This window comes from Canis lupus, chromosome 28, assembly GCF_011100685.1.
Source record: "Canis lupus familiaris isolate Mischka breed German Shepherd chromosome 28, alternate assembly UU_Cfam_GSD_1.0, whole genome shotgun sequence".
In the NCBI taxonomy this organism is placed as follows: domain Eukaryota; kingdom Metazoa; phylum Chordata; class Mammalia; order Carnivora; family Canidae; genus Canis; species Canis lupus.
This window is the reverse complement of record NC_049249.1, coordinates 15,452,275-15,475,557: the sequence shown is the minus strand read 5'-3', so window position 1 is coordinate 15,475,557 and position 23,283 is coordinate 15,452,275. Positions and strand designations below refer to the sequence as shown.

The 23,283-nt window shown below is 46.8% G+C and overlaps 1 protein-coding gene and 1 long non-coding RNA gene across 4 annotated transcripts in view; one reads left to right on the top strand and one right to left on the bottom strand.

The window, feature by feature from the left end:
* Positions 1–29: 29 nt before the first annotated feature.
* Positions 30–23,283, bottom strand: part of WBP1L (WW domain binding protein 1 like) — a 66,597-nt gene continuing 43,343 nt past the window's right edge. For all 3 annotated transcript variants that reach the window (XM_038578654.1, XM_038578655.1, XM_038578656.1), the window contains exons 2-4: positions 15,998–16,100; positions 5,069–5,230; positions 30–3,791 (exon numbers count right to left, since the gene is read on the bottom strand). In XM_038578654.1, the coding sequence (XP_038434582.1) occupies positions 3,052–3,791; positions 5,069–5,230; positions 15,998–16,100 (1,005 nt within the window). In that variant the 3' untranslated portion in view covers positions 30–3,051. The remainder of the gene's footprint in view (positions 3,792–5,068; positions 5,231–15,997; positions 16,101–23,283) is intronic.
* On the top strand, positions 4,584–22,962 carry LOC111092941. Its single transcript, XR_005380528.1, has 4 exons — positions 4,584–4,664; positions 15,031–15,232; positions 18,725–18,810; positions 21,594–22,962. It is a non-coding gene; the product is annotated as an uncharacterized LOC111092941 (long non-coding RNA).

Below are 23,283 nucleotides of genomic sequence, written 5' to 3'. Positions count from 1 at the left end.
GAACAAGGTGCTGCAAGAAAAAAGAACAATTGCATTTTTGGGATCAATTTTATTTGGGCTTCTCACAGTGGTTAGAGCCACTCTGTCTTCAGAACAATCACAGCACAGGAAATGCGTCACCGAGACTGCCCAGAAAAGTCTGACCAGCTGAATCTTATTGCTTAAAATACACATATTCACAATAACTGACAAATGGTGATGTGCCTCACACAGGAATGTGTTAGCATTTGCAAATCTTCAGACTGTAGCACCAAACCCTCAACCAGACCAACCCCTTCCTCCTCCTTCACCTGGAAAACCAGATTAAGTCAAATCTCCATAGCCCCCTACCGAGTCCTTTCAGCTCCCTTTTGTACCTCTCTCCCAGCAGGGGAGCCCATGGGCAGCGGCCAGACTATGATGGCTGGAATCAGGCCTGGCTCCAGCGGCTGCGGTCTTCTTCTCAAGCCTATAGGGCAGGACGCTGTAGTGAACCCAACAGTTAACACGCAGACCAGTGCCCTGCTCCAGCTGGGGAAGGAAACTTGGGAGGGCCAGAATTCATCCATTTGATCAGTTAACTGAAGCAGGATTCATTTTGGTAAAATTTCATCTCCTTTGAGACTTCAGTGAGTTGTTTGGGATTTTATTAAAAAAAAAAAATAGTGGAAGGAAAGGCATCTGAGGGCTGCTGACACACTCCCGCCCACTCTTGTCCCACACAGGCTTGCTTGCATACGCCGGACCTCGGCAGAGAGAGGTAAGCCCTACGGCACTGCGGTGTCTGCCAAACTCTCCTGGCCATTCCGGGCAGGGACAACGTCTGAGCCACAGCTAGTCCAAGCTCATCACTGAAGATCCAATCAAGCTTCTACCTGAAATCCCACCTTTGCCTTCCGTGCTGAGTGGTTTTGAACACCCCCTGGGGCTGATACTGAGGGCCAGCCAGGAGGAGCCAAGGGATGCAGACAGGTTCAGAGCATGTTTCCACTTATAGGGAACAGAACACAGGCCTCCGAGTGTCCACGGAGCAATGTGCAAATTGCAGTGATGGGTAGAGAAAAGCCTCTACATCGAGCACAGTTATATCTGGCAGATGTGGGGGGATTGGGGGATGGGGATGGGGGGCTGCCATCACAATGCTGCTGGATACACTCGAGTACACAGTCAGACATTTGTTCAGTAAACAGTAAATGTGTAAAATAAATTACCTTGAGAGGGCCATATCTGCTCCAAAGTGTGGTTGATGTGAGCACAATGGCTGCCATTCAAAGTATATTCACAGGAAAACAGGGCTAGGGGCTCACACAACACACACACACATACACACACACACACACACACACACACACACACACACACAGGTTATCCAAAAAGTCATTGTACACAGACTTCACTTTGTTCAACATGGATTTTGGTTTTGTGGACTCCAAACTCAGACATTCGTTCGTTCACCTCACAGCCTTGGATTTGTCTATTTTTTGTACATATATATATATTTTTTTCTCCTTTCTTACTGTAACCTCAATGCCTAACGTGAATATCATCGTTCAAGAGTGGGGGAAGAACCAAACTCTTCATATGAACAGCACTGGACAGGGAATGTGAGTTTTAGCTGTTTGCTTTCTCCATCAGGTTATTCCTATCAAAGCTCAACTGGTTATCTGAAGCCAAACTACAGTAATAAGGATCCTGCAGTCCTTCCAGACTACTGCCTTCACCCTCCTACCTGGGCCACTTGGGCTGTTTACATAGGCTACAAAAGTTAGCCACCCCACTCACAAAGGGGGCTGCGGATAAGGCAGGGGAAAGGGCATGAAAGCCACAGATAACCAAGCCATTTCTTCCAAGTGGTCAGTTTAAAAATAAAGACAAAAACAACACAACAGAAGAACTTATTCAGAATCAAGAGAAAATACTGTGTAAAAGCCAGGCTATGGGGCTGCCCTCTCTTAGGACCTGTAGCCCCCTTTGTTCATATGGAACAGTGAGACACACAAGGGCCTGCGGGCTGTGTGTTTGGGTTGGGGAAGACCCTGGTCACCTATAGGCACAGACCAGAGGGCAGAGATGCAGCAAGCTGCACCAGATCCACCTCCATGGCCTAGGTTCTCCTGTGCTCCCACAGAAGTTCCAGAGACAGCCCCTGACTCCCACCCTGCCACCCACCCAGGCCCATGCCTGCACACAAAACACCTCCTCCTAGCTCAATGGCAGCCAGGTTCTTTGAAGGTCAATTTGGGACAGAGCCACAAACTTCCCCTTTCCAGAACAGAATTCTTGCCTGCCCGCTGGTAAAGTTCTTGTATTCAGCTTGCTTTTGTTGCTGCTGTTGTTGCTGTTTAAAGAGAAACCCCAAAGAAGGTGAGAGAATGTTCCATACTGAGCCGGGCTGTGGCCAGCCAGAACCCACTGGGAAGGGCCCTTCAGGGATGCACGGTGGTACATCAACCCCGTCACCTGGAATCTGAGAGAGCAGTAAGCCTCCTACCAGCCTCATAACTGCCTGTCAGCCCTCATCATCTCCCAGGGCTAGCCCAGTTCTGGCTCTGCAGACAGACACTGGCAGCAAGGGGTAACGATCCCTGGGGCGCCGTGGGCTTCCTTCTTCACCCAGGGCTGAGACCTGCCACCCCTCCCAGACCGAGACACAGCAAAGTTCTCTGAAACGAACACCAGGGCACAGACCCACTCCACCACCAAGAGTCACCTCAGGGCACAGTCTCAGCCCCCTCCTTGGGGGCTTCTGAAACACACATCTCTCTGACCCAAGTGGGTAAGTGAGACATGACTTGCAAAGAGAAGAAAGGGGACAGGGTCGGGGATGAGGAATGAGTCACAGAACGAACCAACTTCTCAGCCCTCCGCGACACTGTGCTCCCGTGGGCGGAGAGGCATCCACTCCCCAAGCTGTACCTGGAGATGGAGGAAAATGCAGGAGCGGGCGGTGGGGAGGGGAACGAAGAAGGAAGTGGCTGTACCACTTTCTCTGAAAGTCATTTAATGCTTCTCTCAGGGGGCTCCCCTACCCTGGTTGCTCTGCCAAGTTCTCAGGTGCAGGCAGGGCCTGCTCTAGCTGGGAGAGCTGCTGCTCTGCGAGTTTGGGGAGTCCTGCTCATTGATGGTGTTCAGCAGCAGGCAGGCGGGGGGCCGTGGCAGGTGGGGGTGCCCGGGCTCTCGGGCCTGCTCCTCGGAGGGCTGACAGAGCCCTTCCTCCTCGTCGCCCGGGGACCGCACGTGGCAGCTGTCACAGAAGTCCAGGGGTCCATCCAGAGCGTCGTCAATGAGCGTGTGGAACTCCTTGAGGTCATCGTCATGGTGGCCCCGGTTGCACACACACACCTCAATGCCCGAGTCACCCGTGAAGCGGCGGTGTCTGCCAGGCGTCTTGTCTTTGCTATCGGGGAGGGCGCTGCCCTGCTCGGAGCTGTAGTCTCTCAGCAGCTCCTCCTTACAGTCGGAATCTTTGTCCAGGAAGGCCCCAGGGTCCAGCTCCCCCAGGCCAGCCACAGAGCCACTGGGCTCCATCCCGGGGGCTTTGGTGGCTGCTGTGCCGGTGGGCACGTCGGAGGGCTCAGGGTCAGCGATGCTTGGGGGTCTCGTGCTGCTTCTGCTGGGCCCAGACAAGGGACTGCTCTGCGCGCCCTGGGGGCCCCTGGGGGGGTCGGCGCCTGGGGGGCTGCCGCCCGTAGGACCACAAGGTGCAGGCAGCTGCTGCTGCTGGAGCTGGAAGGCACTGTACGGTGGGGGAGGAGTCGGAGGTCGGTTCACCACTTCCTCATAAGGAGGTAGTAAATAGTTTGGCAAAAACCCTAAAATGGGGAGGCAGGGAGGAGAAATTACTGCACTGGCAATTGTTCTAGGACAGAGTGCAGAGCTTGCACTCAACATATGCCTCTCCCACCCTGGGCATACCCACTGAGCGACAACTACAGCTCCTGCTTGTCAGCAGGGCAGAGGGGTGGGGCAGTTTTGTGGAAAAAAAGGACAGCCTGGGAGTGACCTAATCTAGCTTCTTGAAATCTGAGAGCCCCTAAACCTGCTTCACAGGCAAGATCTTCTGCCTGTCTGGAGTCAAGGGGTGGACGTCCAAGAGATCATTTCTGCCCACAGCGTTTCTGTTTCCACATGCCCCTGGGTCTCAGGTTTCTTGTTCAGACTGTGTCCTTCGTCTGCGTCCCATAGGCCTCAGTGTCAGGGACCCTAATTTAAGACTTCCTGACTACGTTTTTCTTGTCCCCCACCATCCCAGATGTATGGACCATGAAAAGGGCCTTTTTCTGGGAGATTAGAAATCCGTGTTGTCCCTCCCTCTAGTGTGGACGGAGGTGGTCTGGAAAGACAAACCGAACCTCATCTTGACTCAGATTGGGAGCAGGTGGGTTACCAGCGAAGGGTGAGGGGCCTGCCAAACAAGGCTTATTACCGACATGCCAGGTAAGTTATCTTTTGAATGTGCTGAGTATCTCAAGGCACAGATGGTTTGGTTAAAACAATAACTGCTAGCATTTACTGAGCACTTACTATATGCCAAGTACTGTGCTAAACACTTGACACTTCTAGATGTGGAATTCCATACCCATGACCACTTTGTTCTGTAGAACACACTGTAGAATGGCTTTGGACAAGCTGGGCCTCCCTGGACTCTTAGAGGGTCACTTGCAAGGAACCCCCAGAGAAGTTAGGTGAGTGTCCTTCGGTGAGTCAGGCAGTTTCTTGGTTCTCAGGACATCCCAATGTCACCCCGCACACACACCTGCCCCTTTCATGGCAGCCTCAGGGATATCACAGGGCACTAAGCAAAATGGGAGGATTTCAGGCCACAGAAATCTAAGTCTTGATTCACTTGCATCATACACCATCTGACTATCTGACTACCTGCCTTAAGAAAATAGGCCCATGTGGATTTGGAATGACCCAGTGGCTTCAGGGCACAGCACCTGCTCCTCTGTGCTAATGGTGAGCACCCCCCTATTCCCATACCTGCGAGAGAGACTCTGCACTGTGCTGGGCAAGGGGGCCCACAGGGGCCCACAGTTTGTATCCTGGGTTCAGAAGGGTGGAGTTTGGGGGCTTTTGGTGTACGTACTGAAATAAAATGGCAGCGCTGAGTAATTGTGGGCTTCTCGGTAGGCAATCAGGTTGATCTCATGCTGCCGCTGCTGGGCCTGAAGGCGATGCTTGGCTCGGCGGTGGTGGCACACACAGCAGCAGCTCAGGATGATGATGATGGTCCACACCAGCCAGAACCCTGGGGGCAGGGAGGCAAGGCAGAGAGGCACACATGCATGGTGAACACCAGCCAGAGGAACAGCTTTCCCAGCAGGGAAGTCCCTGGCCGGCGCCCACCTGGTCGAAGCTGACACTGCCTGCCTCACCTGGTGAATTTCCATTTGGAATCTGTGTTCAATTTCTATAAATGTTTGTGCCAGAATGAAAGATGGGGTGGGAGGGGGCAGAAGGCAACTCTCCAGCACCACTGGTCCTGTGTTTTGGGTTTGGTGGACATTACATATGCTGACCTTTTAAGGACTATGTATTCGTCCTCTCTTAAGGGATCTCAGAGAAAGTGCTTCTGGCTTTCTTCTCATCTGTCTCCCACTCTCAACCCCCAAGCTCTGCTCAAGACATTAAGACTGGTTCCCAGCCTCACTTCCTGCTGCTATACCAGGCTGCTCACCAAAAGCAAAGAGCCCCTCAAAATCCCAGCAGGTTGGCAACTGGGAGGCCCCGCAGACGGGCCACCCGATAAAGGAATTCTTAGGGTTCTCTTGATATCACCAAAAAGATCATGGACTTTTCTCTACCAGATACACTGGTGTAATACAAGAGTCACTAAAGTTACAGGGGGAAAAATTCTAATTGCCTCAGGTCCATCTCTTCCCTAGAGAGCATAAATGCCTTCCCCTGCTCTTGATATAATCTGGTATAATTCCATCTCCTACAGTTGCAAATAACACTCCCACCTCCCTTTGGCCTGTGATTACATTAGACTCAAGGCCATCAGCAGCCTCCCCTCCTTCCTCCTTGCTCCAGAGAGGGATAGGTATAAGGGGACAGGGGAGAAGGCCTACAGTCCTCCTTCTTCAGAAGGATTCCTTCTTCTCGTTTCCCACAGTGTTCTTGGATCATATTCAGAGAATCCTGACAAACCCCCATATAAGACACCCCCTCTCCAATCTTCAATTGTAAGCAGAAACCCTTTTTTAAAAAGCTTTTTATAATCAATGAGCAATTTTGCTTTTAAAAAAATACATATATACATATGGGAGGAAAGAGACTAGAAGGAAAAACACAAAAGGAGTGACATACCTTTAAGTGGTGGGATTATGAGAAATTTCAATTTTTGCCTTCACATTATAAAACTGGAAACAAAGTAAACTTAAAATACCTGTGACTAATTTTACTTTTTTTTCTAGCTTTTATTTAAAGAACTTAAGAGGATGGGGGCATCTGGCTGGCTCAGTCATTGTAGCATACAACTCTTGTTTTGGGGGTTGTGAGTTCGAGCCCCACATTGGGAGTAGAGATTACTAAAAAAAAAAATTAATTTCTGGAGAGGTTTTTAAATTTCTCTGAGAATGTATTCATACAATGAAATAACATGAATCATTTAAAAATATTCACAGATTACTACTTCTGACATATAAAGGTGTTTCTAGGGGATCCCTGGGCAGCTCAGTGGTTTAGCGCCTGCCTTTGGCTCAGGGCGTGATCCTGGAGTCCTGGGATTGAATCCCACATGGGGCTCCCTGCATGTGGATTCTCCCTCTGCCTGTGTCTCTGCCAATCTCTCTCTCTCTCTGTGTCTCTCATTAATAAATAAATAAAATCTTTAAAAAAAATATGTTTCTAATATTAAATGAAAAAAGCAAGGCAGCCCTGGTGGTGCAGCAGTTTAGTGCCCCCTACAGCCCGGGGTGTGATCCTGGAGACCCGGGATCGAGTCCCACGTCGGGCTCCCTGCGTGGAGCCTGCCCCTCCCTCTGCCTGTGTCTCTGCCTCTCTCTCTGAATAAATAAATAAATCTTAAAAATAAAAAAATAAATGAAAAAAGCAAATTACAGAACAGTATAAAATCTGATCCTAATTTTTTTCCTTCAAAAAGAAAGTATATAGGGATGCCTGGGTGGCTCAGTTGGTTGAGCGTCTGCCTTTGGCTCAGCGCATGATCCTGGTCCCAGGATCAAGTCCTGTGTCAGGCTCCCTGCGAGGAGCCTAATTCTCCCTCTGCCTGTGTCTCTGCCTCTCTCTCTCTGTGTCTCTCATGAATAAATAAATAAAATCTTTAAAAAAAAAAAGTATATAGGAATCTCTAGAAGGATGGTTAGGAAGTTCATCATGAGGTTATTTCTGGTACTAGATCTCTTGTTTTTTGCTTATCTGCATTTCCAAGCTTTCTAAGACGAACATGTACTTCTTTGAAATAAAAAGAATATTTTTTTTTCTGAGTAAAAATATTTATCTGAGGAATAATTTTAAGGTGATTTGTTATTGGGACACACCTAGCTCAGCTGGTTGAGCATCTACCTTCAGCTCAGGTCATGATCCCAGGTTCCTGGGATGGAGCCCATGGCAAGCTCCCTGCTCAGCACAGGGTCCACTTACCCTTTGCCTCTGCCCCTCCCCCAGCTTGTGCTCACGTGCTCGCTCTCTCCCCGCCCCCCAAGTAAATAAAATCTAAAAAAATTGTTATTGAGACTAGATGATCGTTCATTTGCTATTTCTGAATAACTTCAATTTTTTTTCCATTACCAAGGGTACATGTATTTTGTATCACCTGCTTTGTAATTATACTTTTGTGTTTAGAATTTAAGTATTTAAGTATTCCCACATGTATCTCTTGTCAGAATGAGTTAAGATCATCCCCCCCCCAAAAAAAAAAGCCCCAGGGCCTCCTGGCTGGCTCAGTCGGTAGAGTACCTGACTCTTAACTTTGGCGTTGACTTTAAGCCCCACATTGGGTGTAAAGCTTATTTAAAACCAAACAAAACCAAAACAAACTTTCCCCCAAGTAAACATGTATATGAATACACCTCTGACTTTTCTATTTGTACCAGAATACAATATTCGAAAAGATCGCACTGATCTTTAGGGTGTGGTCTCAGGCAACGTCTTTTTGTCCCCTAAAGGTGTTCTCACTAAATCACCCCACAAAACCACCCTCACAGAGTAAGAAGGGAGGGCAGTAAGGCCGCCTGGCCCTGGCAGGCTGGCAGCACCACCATATGACACCTAACATGCTGAAAGCAGTTTTTTCAGCATGTTAGGTGTTCAGTGGAACTTGTCAGTGTTCAGGGGAACTTTCTGCTGAGGCCTGACAAAAAGAGAATGGGCAGAGGACAACAGGCGGCGGATTTCTACCCTTTATCCCATCGGCAGGCAATAAAACCCTTGTAGCTGGCCAGCTCAGTCAGTAGAGCGTGTGACCCTAGATCTCAGCGTTGTGGGTTTGAGACCCATGTAAGGTATAGAGGTTATCTAAAAATAAAACCTTGAAAAAAAATAGTAAGATGTAACCAGAAAACATATACATAAGTTGAAGTCAGAAGTCTCCCTTGTGGTCCTTTCCAAGATTCAAAGCTGACATTTGCTTAAGTTCACTTATATTTCTCAATCCCTGCTGCTGGTTGACTCAAGACTAGATAAATACTGTCACAGGAGCCCTGAGAAGTGGGGGTAAGGCCAGAAAAGAGCATTGGGAGCCAAGTGGCTCCCTGATGTTGTCCTATAACATCCTCAGCGCCAGCCTCCTTGGAGGGGGGGGGGGGGGGTGCTGCACTAGAGAGAGGGAGGCAGCACAAACAAGCACAGTGCCTTCTGCTCAAGGGTCCGGCTCTAGACGTAAGAGTTTCTGGGCTAATCACTCTTCCATATTACCTGCATTTCTCTCACTTGCCCAGCATCATTATCTCACAATCCTTTATACTTTAGTACTGTGTTCTAATTCTAAAAGTACATTCTCCGGGGCAGCCCCAGTGACGCAGCGGTTTGGCGCCCCCTGCAGCCTGGGGTGTGATCCTGGAGACCCTGGATCGAGTCCCATATCCGGCTCCCTGCATGGAGCCTGCTTCTCCCTCTGCCTGTGTCTCTGCCTCTCTCTCTGCGTCTATGAATAAATGAATGAAATCTTAAAAAATAAATAAATAAATAAATAAAAGTACATTCTCCCATGAGATAATTGCATCTAACTTGACTAGTTTACCTTCCAAGTCATTTTTTCAGTAGTTTCTTACCTAAAGGTAAACCAACATTTAACCTTTATGTTGCCATATAAATGATCTAGGGGCAATATTTCTCATTTTATAACATGATTTTATTTTTTAATGTTTTGTTGTTGTTTATTTTTCTTTTTGTTTTTAAGTAAACTCCACCCTCAATGTGGGGCTCAAACTCACAATCCCATCATGGAGAGTCGCATTGCTCTATCAACTGAGCCAGCCAGGCAAGACTATTTTTTTTAACACATGCTTTTAATAAGAAAAATCTCAGATACTGATTTTCATATGTTGGCCACATATTTCTGGTTTTCCCCTTCTGGGCATTTGGGTAGGCTTGAACTTCGTGGCCCCCTTATGACTGGGCAAGGCTTTGGGACTGGTTCGAACTAGTGAATATGGTTTAGAAGTAATTTCTGTCCATTAGAGGCCAGGACATCTCTTATTTCTATAAGACTTTCCTTCCTTTAGTCCTCCTTCTGCCATGACGGTTGGCAACATTTCAGATAGTGACATCAGGGATAGTCTGGCTTCAGGATGATGAAGTGGAAACCAAACTCCCCTCCAACCCATGATGGACATGTAGTGTGAGAAGTAAACCTGTTTAAGGCCACTTGGTTGGAGACTTATAGCCTATCTTGATTGATGCAGTATCTTTATAGGCTTTTCTAGAGAAAAAGATTTAAGCATTCATCAGATTCTTAAGGGAATCCTTGATCCAGAAAAAAGTCTGAGATCCACTGAACTGGAAGTATAATAGAAAAATAGAGCTTTTTAAAATTTTTATTTATTTTATTTATTTATTTTTTTTAAGGAAAAATTAGGGCAAAAGGAGACTAGGGAAAAAATGAGACAACTGTAATACATGTCCTTGGCAAAACTGCCTCAGTCATATCTAAGAGAACACCAGACAACTCATGTGTTCATTGAAACTCTACTACCCTACTTCTTTTAACATAGTACCATGGGAAGAAAAAGTCTCCCTACTATGTACCAGTTATATGATGTTATATTTACACTGTTGATGTTATTAAGTATCAAACTGAGTTCTAATTCCTTTTTGTTGTTGTTGTTGTTTTCATTTATTTATTCACATTATTTAATCTCTACACCCAAGGTGAGGCTCAAACTCACAACCCTGCGATCAAGAGTCACATGCTCTTCCGCTTGGGCCAGCCAGGTGCCCCTAATTTCTTCATTTCTAATACAGTATGACAAAAGATTATTTGTGTGGATCAAAACTGAGAGAAAGCTAACTTGGAAGTAGAATGGGTCTAGTGGCAAGATAGAGTTTAGCACAGGCCCAGAAAAGACCCTTAATGAGCTGGTCCTCCTTGATGGAGTTAATGTGGGAAGGCAGAAGGCATTCTTTAGTCTGCCCTCACAAAATGGACTCATTTGGGAGCCACTTTAGTGAAGCAATGTCCCACCAAGTTTAAAAGGGAGAATATCCAGACTAGTCTCTATGGAGTTGTACAAACTTTTGATCTTTTCACTAGATTTCACAAACAAGGAACTAAATTTTAAAAGAAAAACCTAATGAAACAGACACACAAAAGCTTGTCCTCCTCCCCAAACACACACCTACCCAGAGATTACACTTCTCAATGACAATTTTGAAAGCTGTGATCTCATGGTGGGGAGCATTTGTCATGCTAAGCAAAATAGAAAACATGTTTTGGAAAACAATCACAGTCCAATGTAGGAACTGAGTCATGTGCCCTGAGTTCACTATAAACTTGGGAAAACACCACTCCCCAACTGGGCAGGAAATTCCTCATTAGGAAGCCAAAGCACACTGTAAATTCTACCCCACAGGATGGTGGGTGACCTTCCCGGTCCCTTTTAGCTCTCAGCAGGAGCTCCTACCACTGCCACTGTGGAAAAGGCCTGATATGGGGAAAAGACGACCTCAGAAGGCTTACAAGTTCATCTGAAAGACTGGAAAAGTTTCCTAGAAGCATGACTGCAGTTCCAAAAAGAAAAGAGACAGTGGCCTGGGTTCAAGTCACAGCTCATAAAACCACTTCTTAGCTTTGTGATCTTGGTCATTTTGTTTTTACTTCCCTCATCTGTAAAATGAGGAAAATAATGGTTTCCACCTTACCAGTCATTGTGAAATGAGTTAATATTCAGAACCATGCCTGGTATATAAGTTCTCTAGTTGTTATTTATGGTTGTCATTACAAAAGTGACCACAGATGGGAAGGATTTTCTTTCCATTTCTCCTTTAATCCTGCCCCCACAAATACTCCATAAAAAAGCAAGGGTGAAGAAAAGTCCAAAGTCTGCTTCTAGATTCTGTGCTTAGCTGAACTCATTGGAAAACCAGCCCAAGTGCCACTGATCAACCTGTTTTTGTCCAGAAGCCAGCACCTCTAGGAGCAGGGGTCCAATCGAGGGTTTGGAAGAAGGCCCCAGCTTTCCACTCTCCACTGTGCTAAGGGTGGCAGATGGCACGGGCTTTTGTCACGAGCAGCTCAACAACGATCATACATCTTAACATAAACTAAAAAGAAAAAGCAGGTAAAAACAAGCTGCGCAGTCTTAAATGAATTTGTTAACAGTCTGTTTCATATCACCTCAGGGGAAATTCCACTGCCCAGAAACACTCCCTTTCTCCAACTAAAGCCCAGACAAGAGAAAACTGATGCCCAAGTGAAGGTCCCTCAAATTATCTCAGGAGCAGAAATTCCCAGCTCTGGCCTCTCCCTGGACTTTGGAGGCTGGTGAGTGGCAACAGTCCTGGGATGAGAATCGGGAGATGTCAGTTCAGGATCTTTGGCCCTGAGCATGTTGGTGGCCTCTCTCAATCTTGGCTTTTTTCTTTGCTCTACCTGTTCCGTGAAGGGCATCCTCAGGTGGATGAAACATGCATATTTGAGACCCTCCATGACCTGGGCCCATCACCCCTCTAGTCCGACACACCAGAGTTCTGGAGGGGGTTGCTCCAGAACTCTGGAGTTCTGGAGTGAGGACCACTGACCCTACCAGTCAGCTGCATCCAGCTGAGCACTTACTTCAAACCCCTGGTCCCGACACATGAGAACATAGGGGTGACATGAGAACCTAGCAGGTTTGTTCTTGGGGTGAAAGGCAACAATGTGAGTAAAGACCTTAGTGCCTCACATGTAGTAGAATGTTGTGCACATTAGCACGCTCATCTCCCATTCCTTCCCAGACAAGCCTCACGGCCTCAGGGGAAAGGTCAATGACGTCATGCATTCTCTGTTCTTTCCCATCCCTGGCCTCTGGTGTTCCTCTGCCTGAGAAATCATTCTACCCTTTGAAGAAGTGTTAAATCCTATCTGCCTTCTAGGGTCCACCGCAAATGCCACCTCTTCCATGTAGTCTGCCTGAATCCTGCCTAGCCAACGCAAACTGTCCTTCTGAAAATCCACAGCAGTCCTGGCACATACATTCCACTCTCTACTTTGTCTCTTACTAGTGGACCTCCTGTCTTATCTCCTCTCTCTGCTAGGAGAGACCCTGTTGATGGCAAGGACTCTGCTTCTCTACAGTTTCTAACACAGAAGAGGTCACAGCCTCAAGTAGCAGTTTCTTAGAACTGCAAATTCTCAGGTCCACCTCAGACCTATTGAATTAAAAAACAACAACAAAAACTGGGAGTAGGACTCAGATATCTGTATTTTAATAAGCCCTCCAGGAAATTCGGAAGCTTGCCAAATTTGGGGAACCACTAGAATAAGGGTTTTACTGAATGAATAAATGATTGAATAATGAGTTAAAGTACAAGTGCCATAAAAATGCGTGGGATAATAGTAATGATGATGACCAGTTCTGACAGCCTCAGTGGTAAAACAAGGACCTTTGTTTCCCACCTGACGCAGGCCCAGTGATGACCACTGGTTTCAGTTATAACTGCAAAGACATGGAGAAAGGGAGTTTGTGTAAGTGAGGTATGTAGTGTGTGTGTGTGTGTGTGTGTGCTGCGCGCGTGTGTATCAGTCTTCACCTCCATTGAGGTGAAAGGGTTCGTAGAAATGGCGTTTTTTGCTTTTTTTCCCTGAGGCCTTCTCTGTAGGCAACTGTGGTTAAAGAGGTTCTCTGGGCAGCCCCAATGGCCCAGCGGTTTGGCGCCGCCTTCAGCCCAGGGTATGACCCTGGATACCCAGGATCGAGTCCCATGTCAGGCTCCCTGCATGGAGCCTGCTTCTCCCTCTGCCTGTGTCTCTGCCTCTCTCTCTCTCTCTCTCTCTCTCTCATGAATAAATAAATAAAATCTTAAAAAAAAAAAAAAAAAAAAAAAAGATGTTCTCTGTCTGACAGAAACTCTGCCAAGGATTTCCTGGCTGAGACTTTTTTTCCTTCCGAAGGAAAGAGACAAAAAGAGTAACCCAAAGCCCATTATTTTCACATGTCAGGCAAAGTTTAGAGGTGAGTAGAGGGAATAGGGTTCAAAGCGACCAAAAATGCAGTTTTGATATGAACCGAAGGGGCTCATCCCAACACTCATCTTCCCTCCTAGCCACACATCAGGCAGAGGACCCTGATGAGGAGGAAAACCAAAGAATTCTGAGGGAGGGTGGAACACTCAATGGGCCTCTCTTAACAGAGAAGCCATTTCCAGGCACCAAGGAGGACAGTTTTGCTTTTATAATCTCCATCCCTCCAGAACTTGGAAAGCATGGGCCAACTCATAGGATGGTGAGTCTTTCATCCCCATCCAGACTCTTGTCTCTGGCCTCCTCCTTTCCCCCCACTGACCATAACTGGAGAGAGGAATTAGCCACTCAGGGGCGCCTGGGTGGCTCAGTGGTTGAGCGTCTGCCTTTGGCTCAGGTCGTGATCCCAGGGTCCTGGGATCCAGTCCCACATCGGGCTCCCCGCAGGGAGCCTGCTTCTCCCTCTGCCTATGTTTCTGCCTCTCTCTCTGTGACTCTCATGAACAAATAAATAAAATCTTAAAAAAAAAAAAAAAAAAAAAAGCTTCTCCCATGGCTTTCTTTAAGCCCTTGGGGTGAAGTGCCGCTTCCCAGGCCGCCTCTCTACCACCTGGGTCTCCCTGTCCCCACTGCCCCACCCCCTCAGCCGGGCGACAGTGACCCAATTCTGGTGGCTACTGAGACTGCTCCGCCAAAAGCCCAGGAGGCTCTGTCAATCTGAGACGAGGTCATCTGCAACTGATGCCGCCTGGGCCGGGCCCCGGAGAAACAAACTGCAGCTCTGTGGCTTTTTGGCAGCCAAGCTTCGACTTTTGTTTTAACAAGAGGTGGGAGGGAGAATTGGAGCCCTGTGGTTATCTTCATTTTAAAACATTTAAACAGTCTGTTCACCTGCTTGGCACTTTGTGTCCTCTAGTAAGTCCCTCGGCCCCACCCCTTCTAAAATAGCAACAATCCTGGATCATCCTTCGCTGTTGCTTATATTCTCAGAGGACTGGTGCGGATGTCCCAAGTTTTGTCCTCTTCTGGTGAAGGGACCGTGCACTGGACTATCCCTGGGATTCCTCAGAAAGGCAGATAAGCCAGTCCTCAGTTCTCAAAAGGGAAGGATAAGGGTGAGGAGAGGTCCTATTTGGAGGAACCACTCCCAATGGCTACAAGATACCTTTACATGCAGAGGGAGACACTGCCGAGCCAAGAGTCTAATTTACTTTCCATACCAAACAACAGCCCTCCTCACTGCCTTCTGACCACATCACCAATGTGGGGGGAGTGGGGAGATCAGAGAGAAGAAGGGGAGAAAGGACAGGGTGACGGTGGCAGAAAAGGCACGCTTTGACAAACGAGCCCAGTTTGTTTCCAAATGGAGGGAGTGATGAGGGCTTAGAACTATCTGGGGAAATGAGCTACCATTTCTCTCTCTACAGACGCTTGTGAGAACCAGCGCAGTGCTGCTCACCTCTGCCCTAAGGACTCTCCTGTCTTCTTCCCATTCTCTGTCCAGCATCCTGCAGTGTCTCATCCTAGCTTCAAGAAGACTGAAATACCAAGCACATTAGTGAACTCCTTGAACCTGGCTGGCTCCCTAGCGATTGTGCCCGATGTCACCACCCTTGTGCAAGTCTGAAGGTACAAAGCCAATGGGCTCAACCAAACCAGTGGTGAGATGAGGACTGTTTCCATAGCAGTTAGCTGAGCGTAACAGCGGAGATACACTGGAGAAGCAAGCCTACAGACATTTCAGCTTGAGAAGTGGGAAGGAAACAGAGGGAGCTAAACCTCTGGACTTCCTCGCTCCAAGAGGGCTCCTAGACTTCCTTGCTCCAAGAGGGCTCTGGGAGCAGGGAACTAGGGAGAAGGTGATCCCTTTAAGGAACCAGAAACAGAGGCAGCTCCTTGATGCTGTATAGGGAATTCTGGAAAGTCTTTAAGGTTCTTACAATGAAATAGCATTACAGCTATCCACAGAGCCTATAGCCTGGCATTCACAGCAGCTTGGCTGCTACAATCTCTCTTTATGGAGATGGCAAAGCCTGGGTGTCTGGGCTAGCCCACAGAAGGATGTGAGTTGTTGTCACTGCTCAGCACACACTGGAGGGGATGTTGCAGAGAAGCTCAGGCAGGAGCTTCCTCAGCAGACCAGGTAACCACGGCCTCTTCAGAAGGCACAGACCATATTCCTTAGTCTTTAGCCAATGGTTTCTGAAGAGCACCAGAGCACTTCGCCTCTACAGAGGAATTTCTTCTGGAACCCAGCAACAGATTCCACTCACAACACTGTCCTCTGGGAGAATGAGAAAATGTGCCCAGTCCACCACTTCCCAATGAGCAGAGATGGTAACCAGGAGGACCTTGGGGTACCAGAGACCCCGGGAGGGGCGGGCAAGGACTTACACCAGAGTTCATAGTAGTAGTTGCAGCACTGAGACTGTCCACAGCAATGTCCTGTGTCACAAATGTAGCTTTGATTGTTGGTGCCCACACAGGTTTCCTTATCCTAAAAAAATAAAATAATAATCATCAAAAAACATTTAAGCATATGAAATTATAGCTTTTATGTATTTTTAAAAATATTTATTTATTTATTTATTTATTTACTTACTTACTTACTTACTTACTTACTTATGAGAGACACATAGAGAGAGGCAGAGACATAGGCAGAGGGAAAAGCAGACTCCCTGTGGGGAGCCCAATGTAGGACTCGATCCCAGGACCCCAGGATCACGACCTGAGCTAAAGGCAGATGCTCAAGCACTGAGCCACCCAGGTGCTCCCAAATTATAGCTTTTATTTTATTTTTTCTCTTAAGATTTTATTTATTTATTCATGAGAGACAGAGAGAGAGAGAGAGAGAGGCAGAGACACAGGCAGAGGGAGAAGCAGGCTCCATGCGGGGAGTCCGACATGGGACTTGATCCCGGGTCTCCAGGACCACAGCCCAGCCAAAGGCGGCGCCAAACCGCTGAGCTACCCGGGCTGCCCCAAATTATAGCTTTTAAATGCCACTTTTCTTCCCATCCCTCTCTTCCCATTTATCTGGCCACCCTCCACCAAGATGGTCTGTTCATTCCATGAGGGAAAAAAAATTAGAAAGAACCCACCACAACAACAGACTGAAGAAAAAAACAAAGGTTTATTAAAGGGGGAAGAGGTTTCGGCACACAAAGTTGACTGATAAAGAGCAAAGTTTTCCTCAGACAGGAAATGGATGCCTCATTTTCTTTATGTCCAAGCAGAAACACTTCATGTTCCGGTGTTACACTCAGCCAGTAAAAAGACAATGGTTCTCATGTAATTAGCAGTATGTTTTAAATAAAATTGGCTTTTTGTGAAAGTTCCCGGAACAATTACTGCAGTACATATCCTAGGATTAGCATCTAGTCAGTCACTCCGTCCTTCAAAACACACTCTGTTCAAGGTTAATTACAGTGTGACTCCGAAGAGGGCCAAGATAACTTGCCACTAAAATTCTTTAGTCTTTAAGAAAAAGGGTGACCTCCTCAGGTGACCTCATCCAATTTCAATTTGCTAGATAATTTTCTGATTATCAAATGATCTCTTAATGATCTTGACTGGACCTAGGATTCACACTGTGCCTTGTCAGGACAGTTCCAGAAAGGGCACTGCTGAGTAACCACCCTGAGGTGTGCCAAATTCTATTCACAGTCCTGGTGGATGGATGGGGATGGGGGTGAAGACGCTTTTTGACATTTCACACTTAAGATAAGAGATATCTCCGCAGCCAACCTGGACTTCAGCCCCAAAATGTACTGTGGGCCCCACCACATATGATGAGACTGTTAAGTCGGGTGCTCCACCTGGCTTTCAACATTTCTTTATTCTAAACAAGTGACACATCCGTTTACTGGACACTGTCTTTGTGCCAAGCACTGTGTTGGGTATGTGGGATAGATGAATAAGACATTGTCCCCATCCCCAAGAAGCTTGCAGTGAAAAGGGGGAGAGGGGGAGGCTGTTCAGCAGAGAAACTAAAACCACAGTATTGTATTTGCTGCTACTCAGGCTGACCCTGCCCACAGTGTACATCCGGGCGGAGGCCTGCCAGTGGAAACTTAAGTCACATGGTCAGTTCCTCCTCTCTGGGCCTTGCTTTACACTACACTACTTGGCCAAGGGTATAAACAAGGCACTCCACTAACCATCTACAGGGCTAAGGCTGGGCAGAGTCAGCTCGGGTACCTGATGTCACAGGGAGAGGACAAGGGAGAGGGCACAGCTAGAGACCTGCTCCTGGGCTCACGGAAGGTCTCTGCCACAGTTGCTCAGGTGGTTCCTGGTCTTTAAGAGCCTGACAGCCTTGTGTGAGGGGGTTTAGGAAGAAGGAAACACTGGGAAGGCACTGGAAAGCTCTGACAGTGAGGGTTTCACAACACGGCCAACAGAGGTCTTCCCATCTCTGCCTTCCCATGTCTACTATAAGCAACATGGAAGGCCTAGTGGGGGGCTGTCTGGTCGGAGGGCTCCTCTGAGGCCTGGCATGTGGAGAGAGCAGATCTGTGCTCACTTCTTTTGCTAGAACACACCCTCCCTGACTTCAGAGCAAAACATTGCTTTCATAAAGACATCAAAAAGTTTCTCCCAAGTTTACCAGGCCCTGAAATGCCATTCTTCTGGCACTGGCTTGCAAGAGCACAGTTCAAAGTGTCCACATAGTTTCTAAAAGAGGCTGTGCTGCCTACACTCCAACACATGAAAGAATCCAGTGACACTTCTGCCTCAGGAAAATTCACCAGATGAGGTCCAGACTCTGAACACAGGACAGCCAACTAGTCCTAAGTGAGGCGTGGAATGGAACGCGTTTGAAATCTAAACAAGCGGTATCCTCATGACCTACTGGTGTCAGCTTTTCTCTTGGCTTTTCCATCCCCCGGCACAGGAAGCCTGTTATAAACAGGACCCTGCTCTTTTTCCCTGCTTTGCCTCCACTTTCCTAGGGAGAGCAGAACTGTAGAAGCATCATTTAATCCAGTGCTCCTCAAACGCTTTCTACCCAGTAAATATCAACCCCTGCTCTCGTTCCCCTGCCCTCCCCACCCCTAACAGAGTTCGAAGGTTGCCTGGGACAGTCATGGTAATAGGAACTGTCATTCTCTGCCACAGAAGGAAGGAAAGCAGTGGGCAGTATAGGAAGACAAGAAGTGGGCTCTCGTGAACCTTTAGCAAGGAAGAAATGGAGGATCAGGAGGGTAAGTGAGGTGGGAGTCCCAAGGTAAGTTCCTCCAGAAGCCTGGTGGTATGAAAGGAAAATCCAAGAGCATAGGGTTTGATCCTGGCTCTCTCGGGTTTGGTAGGACTACAGAGGACCAGGACCTGGACACAATGGCCTTCAGATGAGTTAAAGACACTCTCTCATGTCTCCTTCAACCCAAGTCTTTATTAGCCTATCCACCTCCCACCCCCTCACACCGCAGCCTCGAGTCAATACAAGAGCTCCTGAAATTTGTCTCCTCTTATTCAAAGAGCTAGCAAAGAACAGAGGCGTGCAAATGCTGCCCAATGCTCTTCCAGCCTTCCCTGTACATACAGGGGGCCTAATTGTGGTTTACCTGGAGGACTCTCAGAGACTTCCGGTGGCTCAAGATCCATGGTGAGGAAGGTATGGTTGAGAGCCAGGCAGATCTGGGTCTAAAGCGCAGCTCCTATACTACTGTCTATTAATTAACCATGTGATGTTGGTTAAGTGACTTAACTTCTCTGAGCTCTTAATATCAATGTCACTCTGTGAACCATTACTGCCAGGCTAGAAAGACTGCCTAAACAGCACTTTGCATTCACTTAGAGCTATTTCAGAAGAGTGAAGTTCACTGGCAATGTGGGTTGCTCCAGACACACAAAGAACAGAAAAAGCGACCGGATGGAATGCAATGGATAAAGTTAAAATATGAAAAATTCTCAGCACGTTTTATGATTATGATTATTCTCTGCCTTGTTTCCAAGCATCTTCAAGCACCTTACACCTATTACATTGTTCAGACTAAGTCTTGAAGTGTGGGCAGTAAATATCCTTCCCGCTCCCTCTCTCCAGAGAGTGAACCAAAGAATGAGTTGTGCTCTCCCTATGGGCAAGAGCTCTGACTCCTCACCAACCACCTCCATTTCCAGTATGGGCACAGGGTTTGGTACATAACAGTTTGCTTAACCAAACACCAGCTATTCAACCTGGGGTGAATGATATCGCTAATGTGTACTGAGCACCTGCTATGTGCCAGGCACTGTTCTAAACGCCTTACATATATTCCTTAATCTTAACCTGAAGGCAACTTGTGAAGTGGGTAGTGTCAGAGAATTGAGGCGAAGAGAGGCTGAGTAACTTGTCTAAGGTCACACAGCTACCAAGTGCTTTGATCTCTTTTGTTTGGCCCTAGGGCTTGAGCTTTTACTAGGAAGCTTCAGCTTCTTTGGTTGAGATTATACTTCTTCAGCTGCTTAAATAAACCCACTGAAAGCTCCAAACCAAAGTCAACATTTTGTCTTTGAAGGAAAAGATAAGGACTCTGCCTTGTGGAGCTCTATGACTTTGGGAAGAGGATCTTTCATCTTCTACTTGGCAGTGAGGAGGAGCAACATGCTCAGGACTCCTCCCTTTTTTTCTTAAAAGGTGGTCTTTTCTTTTCTCTTTTAATTTATTTGACAGAGAGATAGAGAAAGCCAGAGAGCACAAGCCAGAGGGAATGGCAGAGGAGAGGGAGAAGTAGGTTCCTTCTTGAGCAGGGGGCCTGATGCAGGGCTTGATCCCAGGACCTGAGCAGAAGGCAGATGCTCAACCGCTGAACCACCCAGGCATCCCAAAGATTTTATTTATTTGACAGAAAGAGAAAGAGAGAGAGAGAGAGAGAGAGAGAGAGAGAGAGAGAGAGAATGCACACGCATGCGCAAGGGCAGAAGGAGAGGGGGAAGCAGGCTCCCCGCTGAGCAGAGACACCATAATCATCACCACCAACCACCCCCCCACACACCGCCAACCAATGCAGGGTTCTGATCCCAGGACTCTGGGACCACCATGTGAGCTGAAGGAAGACACTTTACTGACTGAGCCACCCAGGCGCCCTCACAGTTTCTTTATGATAGGTTCTATGTTTCTAGAATTTTGGGGCTATGCAGTTTTGTGCAAATGAAAACATGCTAGGAAGGAGCTATCTTCAAAATGCAAATCTGATCTCGTCACTTCACTACACCATCTGGTCCCCACTTACCTAACTTCCCTACCTACTTCTTCGACCATCTCCTTTTAGTTAAAGGTCTTTGCTTGTACCATCTCCTTTTCCTAGAATGTTTTCCCCATTCCTCTCCCCTGGTTGCTAATTTTCTAACCATCTTGGTGATCTCCATTCAAGCTTACCTTTGTCACAAGAAGCTATCTGGACCTTCATGTCTAACACCTAGGTCTTATCCCTAGTAAGGTCTCACCGAATCATGTATTTTTCTCTTTCTAGTTGTAGTTTTACCTGAATGATTTACTTTATTATCTTTCACTAGACTGAAAGCTCCATGAGGAGAGATCATGACCGTTTTCGCCGTTTGCCCATTGTGTCCCCCCACCCCCACCCTTCCAGATCACAGCTGGTTCAGGGCAGGTGCTCAATAAATGTTGAAAGATGAATGAAGGTCCCACATTCCACAATGGGATGAAACACCATTCTGCTTTTCAGAAAATCAGGATATGAAAACGCAACCTTGGGATGCCTGGGTGGCTCAGTGGTTGAGTGCCTTTGGCTCAGGTTGGGATTCTGGGGTCCTGGGATTGAGTCCTGCATCGGGCTCCCCATAAGGAGCCTGCTTCTCCCTCTGCCTATCTCTCTGCCTCTCTCTCTCTCATGAATAAATAAATAAAATCTTTAAAATAAATAAATAAAATCTAAAAAAAAAAAAAAGAAAGAAAGAAACTGTGAATAACACATGCTCTTATGCTGAGGTCTCTCCTCTCAGAAATGACTGTGGCAATGACCATTAGCATCATTGTTCATTACAGGTATGTGTCTTCAGCCCAGATTCCACAGCCTAGCTCTGAGGTACAGGGCACACAGGTCACCAGATGAAAAGCACAGGCACAAAGAAGAACTAGTCAAGGCCAACACTGAACCGGAAAGAATATTTTTACAACAGAAAAGGATGGACAGTATACCTTTTGTCCATATGCAAGAAATCATCTCATCTCTTCTGTGGTAGCATAAACTGGGACTAACAACACTTTCCTTAACAATTTCCATCTCTTATAGTTGCTGTTCTCAGCTAAGCCACTGTAAAGGTCAATCAGCATAAGAACCTTCTAAGCACCATCATAAAGAGAGACACTGGGCAGTACATGGTTCCTCAGGGGTGGTTTTAATTCACCAATTTGTGAGGTTGGAAAACCCTGCTAGTAACTGGCAACAGCAGCTTCATGTCCATAGGAAAGCACCAAAGTTGTAAAGCTTAAAAGTAAAAAGTAATACTGAAATTGTTCACAGGTGTTAAAGCATAGGACACTATCTTGGCTGCTGGATGTGAATGATTTTGGAGCGCCACTTCTGGTTTCCCTACAGGGAAAAGAAACAATTTCTAATCGAAATGTCCAATTCCACAAATCAAAAAACAAATGTGTACTAATGCTCCTCTTGCATTCCAGCACTGTGCTGGATGCTATAGCTACAACAATGAGCAAGAGATTCTGGGGGAAGGGATCCTGTTTCTGTGGCAAGAGTGCTAGGTTGGTAACTTTAAAAATTCTTCTTTGCCAAAGCTCGTAGAAATAGTGGCAATACAGCAATATCCTTTTAATTACACAGCTGAGCTAGCAAGAAAGTAAGGAAGATCCTTAGGAGTCAAAAATGTTGAAGGGAACTAGAAAGTACAATGGTAAATGAGGTCAGTCCTTTTCAGTTGCCCTGGAAAAAGGGGCTGTTTATTGCTCTTGGACCCAACTGAAAACAGGGAATTAAAACAGCCCCAATATAAAATGAGGACCCTCAAAAAGATAGAGTGGACTAGGAATAAATTAGCCTATTGGCCACACACTGACAGGAAGAAAGCTCTGAATTGAGAGGAAGAAAACATCTGCTTTCATCATCTGTAACCATCAGTCGTGTCTTTCCATAAGTTAATTTGAAATTTGAATTGTACTATTACATGGTCTGAAAATCCCCAAGGATAAATTGAACACAAAAAGTGGCTTCAGGCTTGCAATAACGCTGTGACATTTGGCAGAAGAAATACAAAACTCTGAAGAGACCCACCCTCAATTGGGGCATGATTTCCATAAATAAAGCTCTGTTGAAGATGAGCTCACAATAGAAAATTCACAAAAGAAAAACTTACACAGAAATAAGCCATCGCAAACAAGACTTGGGAAATCCAACAAATAGCAGGATAAGACTCTCTGAAAAAACTTAATAGAATGATCTGATAAACTAGAATATAAAAGCATGTTTCAAATTATTTTTTTTTTTTAATTTTTATTTATTTATGATAGTTACAGAGAGAGAGAGGGAGGCAGAGACACAGGCAGAGGGAGAAGCAGGCTCCATGCACCGGGAGCCCGATGTGGGATTCGATCCTGGGTCTCCAGGATCGCGCCCTGGGCCAAAGGCAGGCGCCAAACCACTGCGCCACCCAGGGATCCGCATGTTTCAAATTATTAAAGCCTGGGTCACCTGGGTGGCTCAGTGGTTGAGTACATCTGC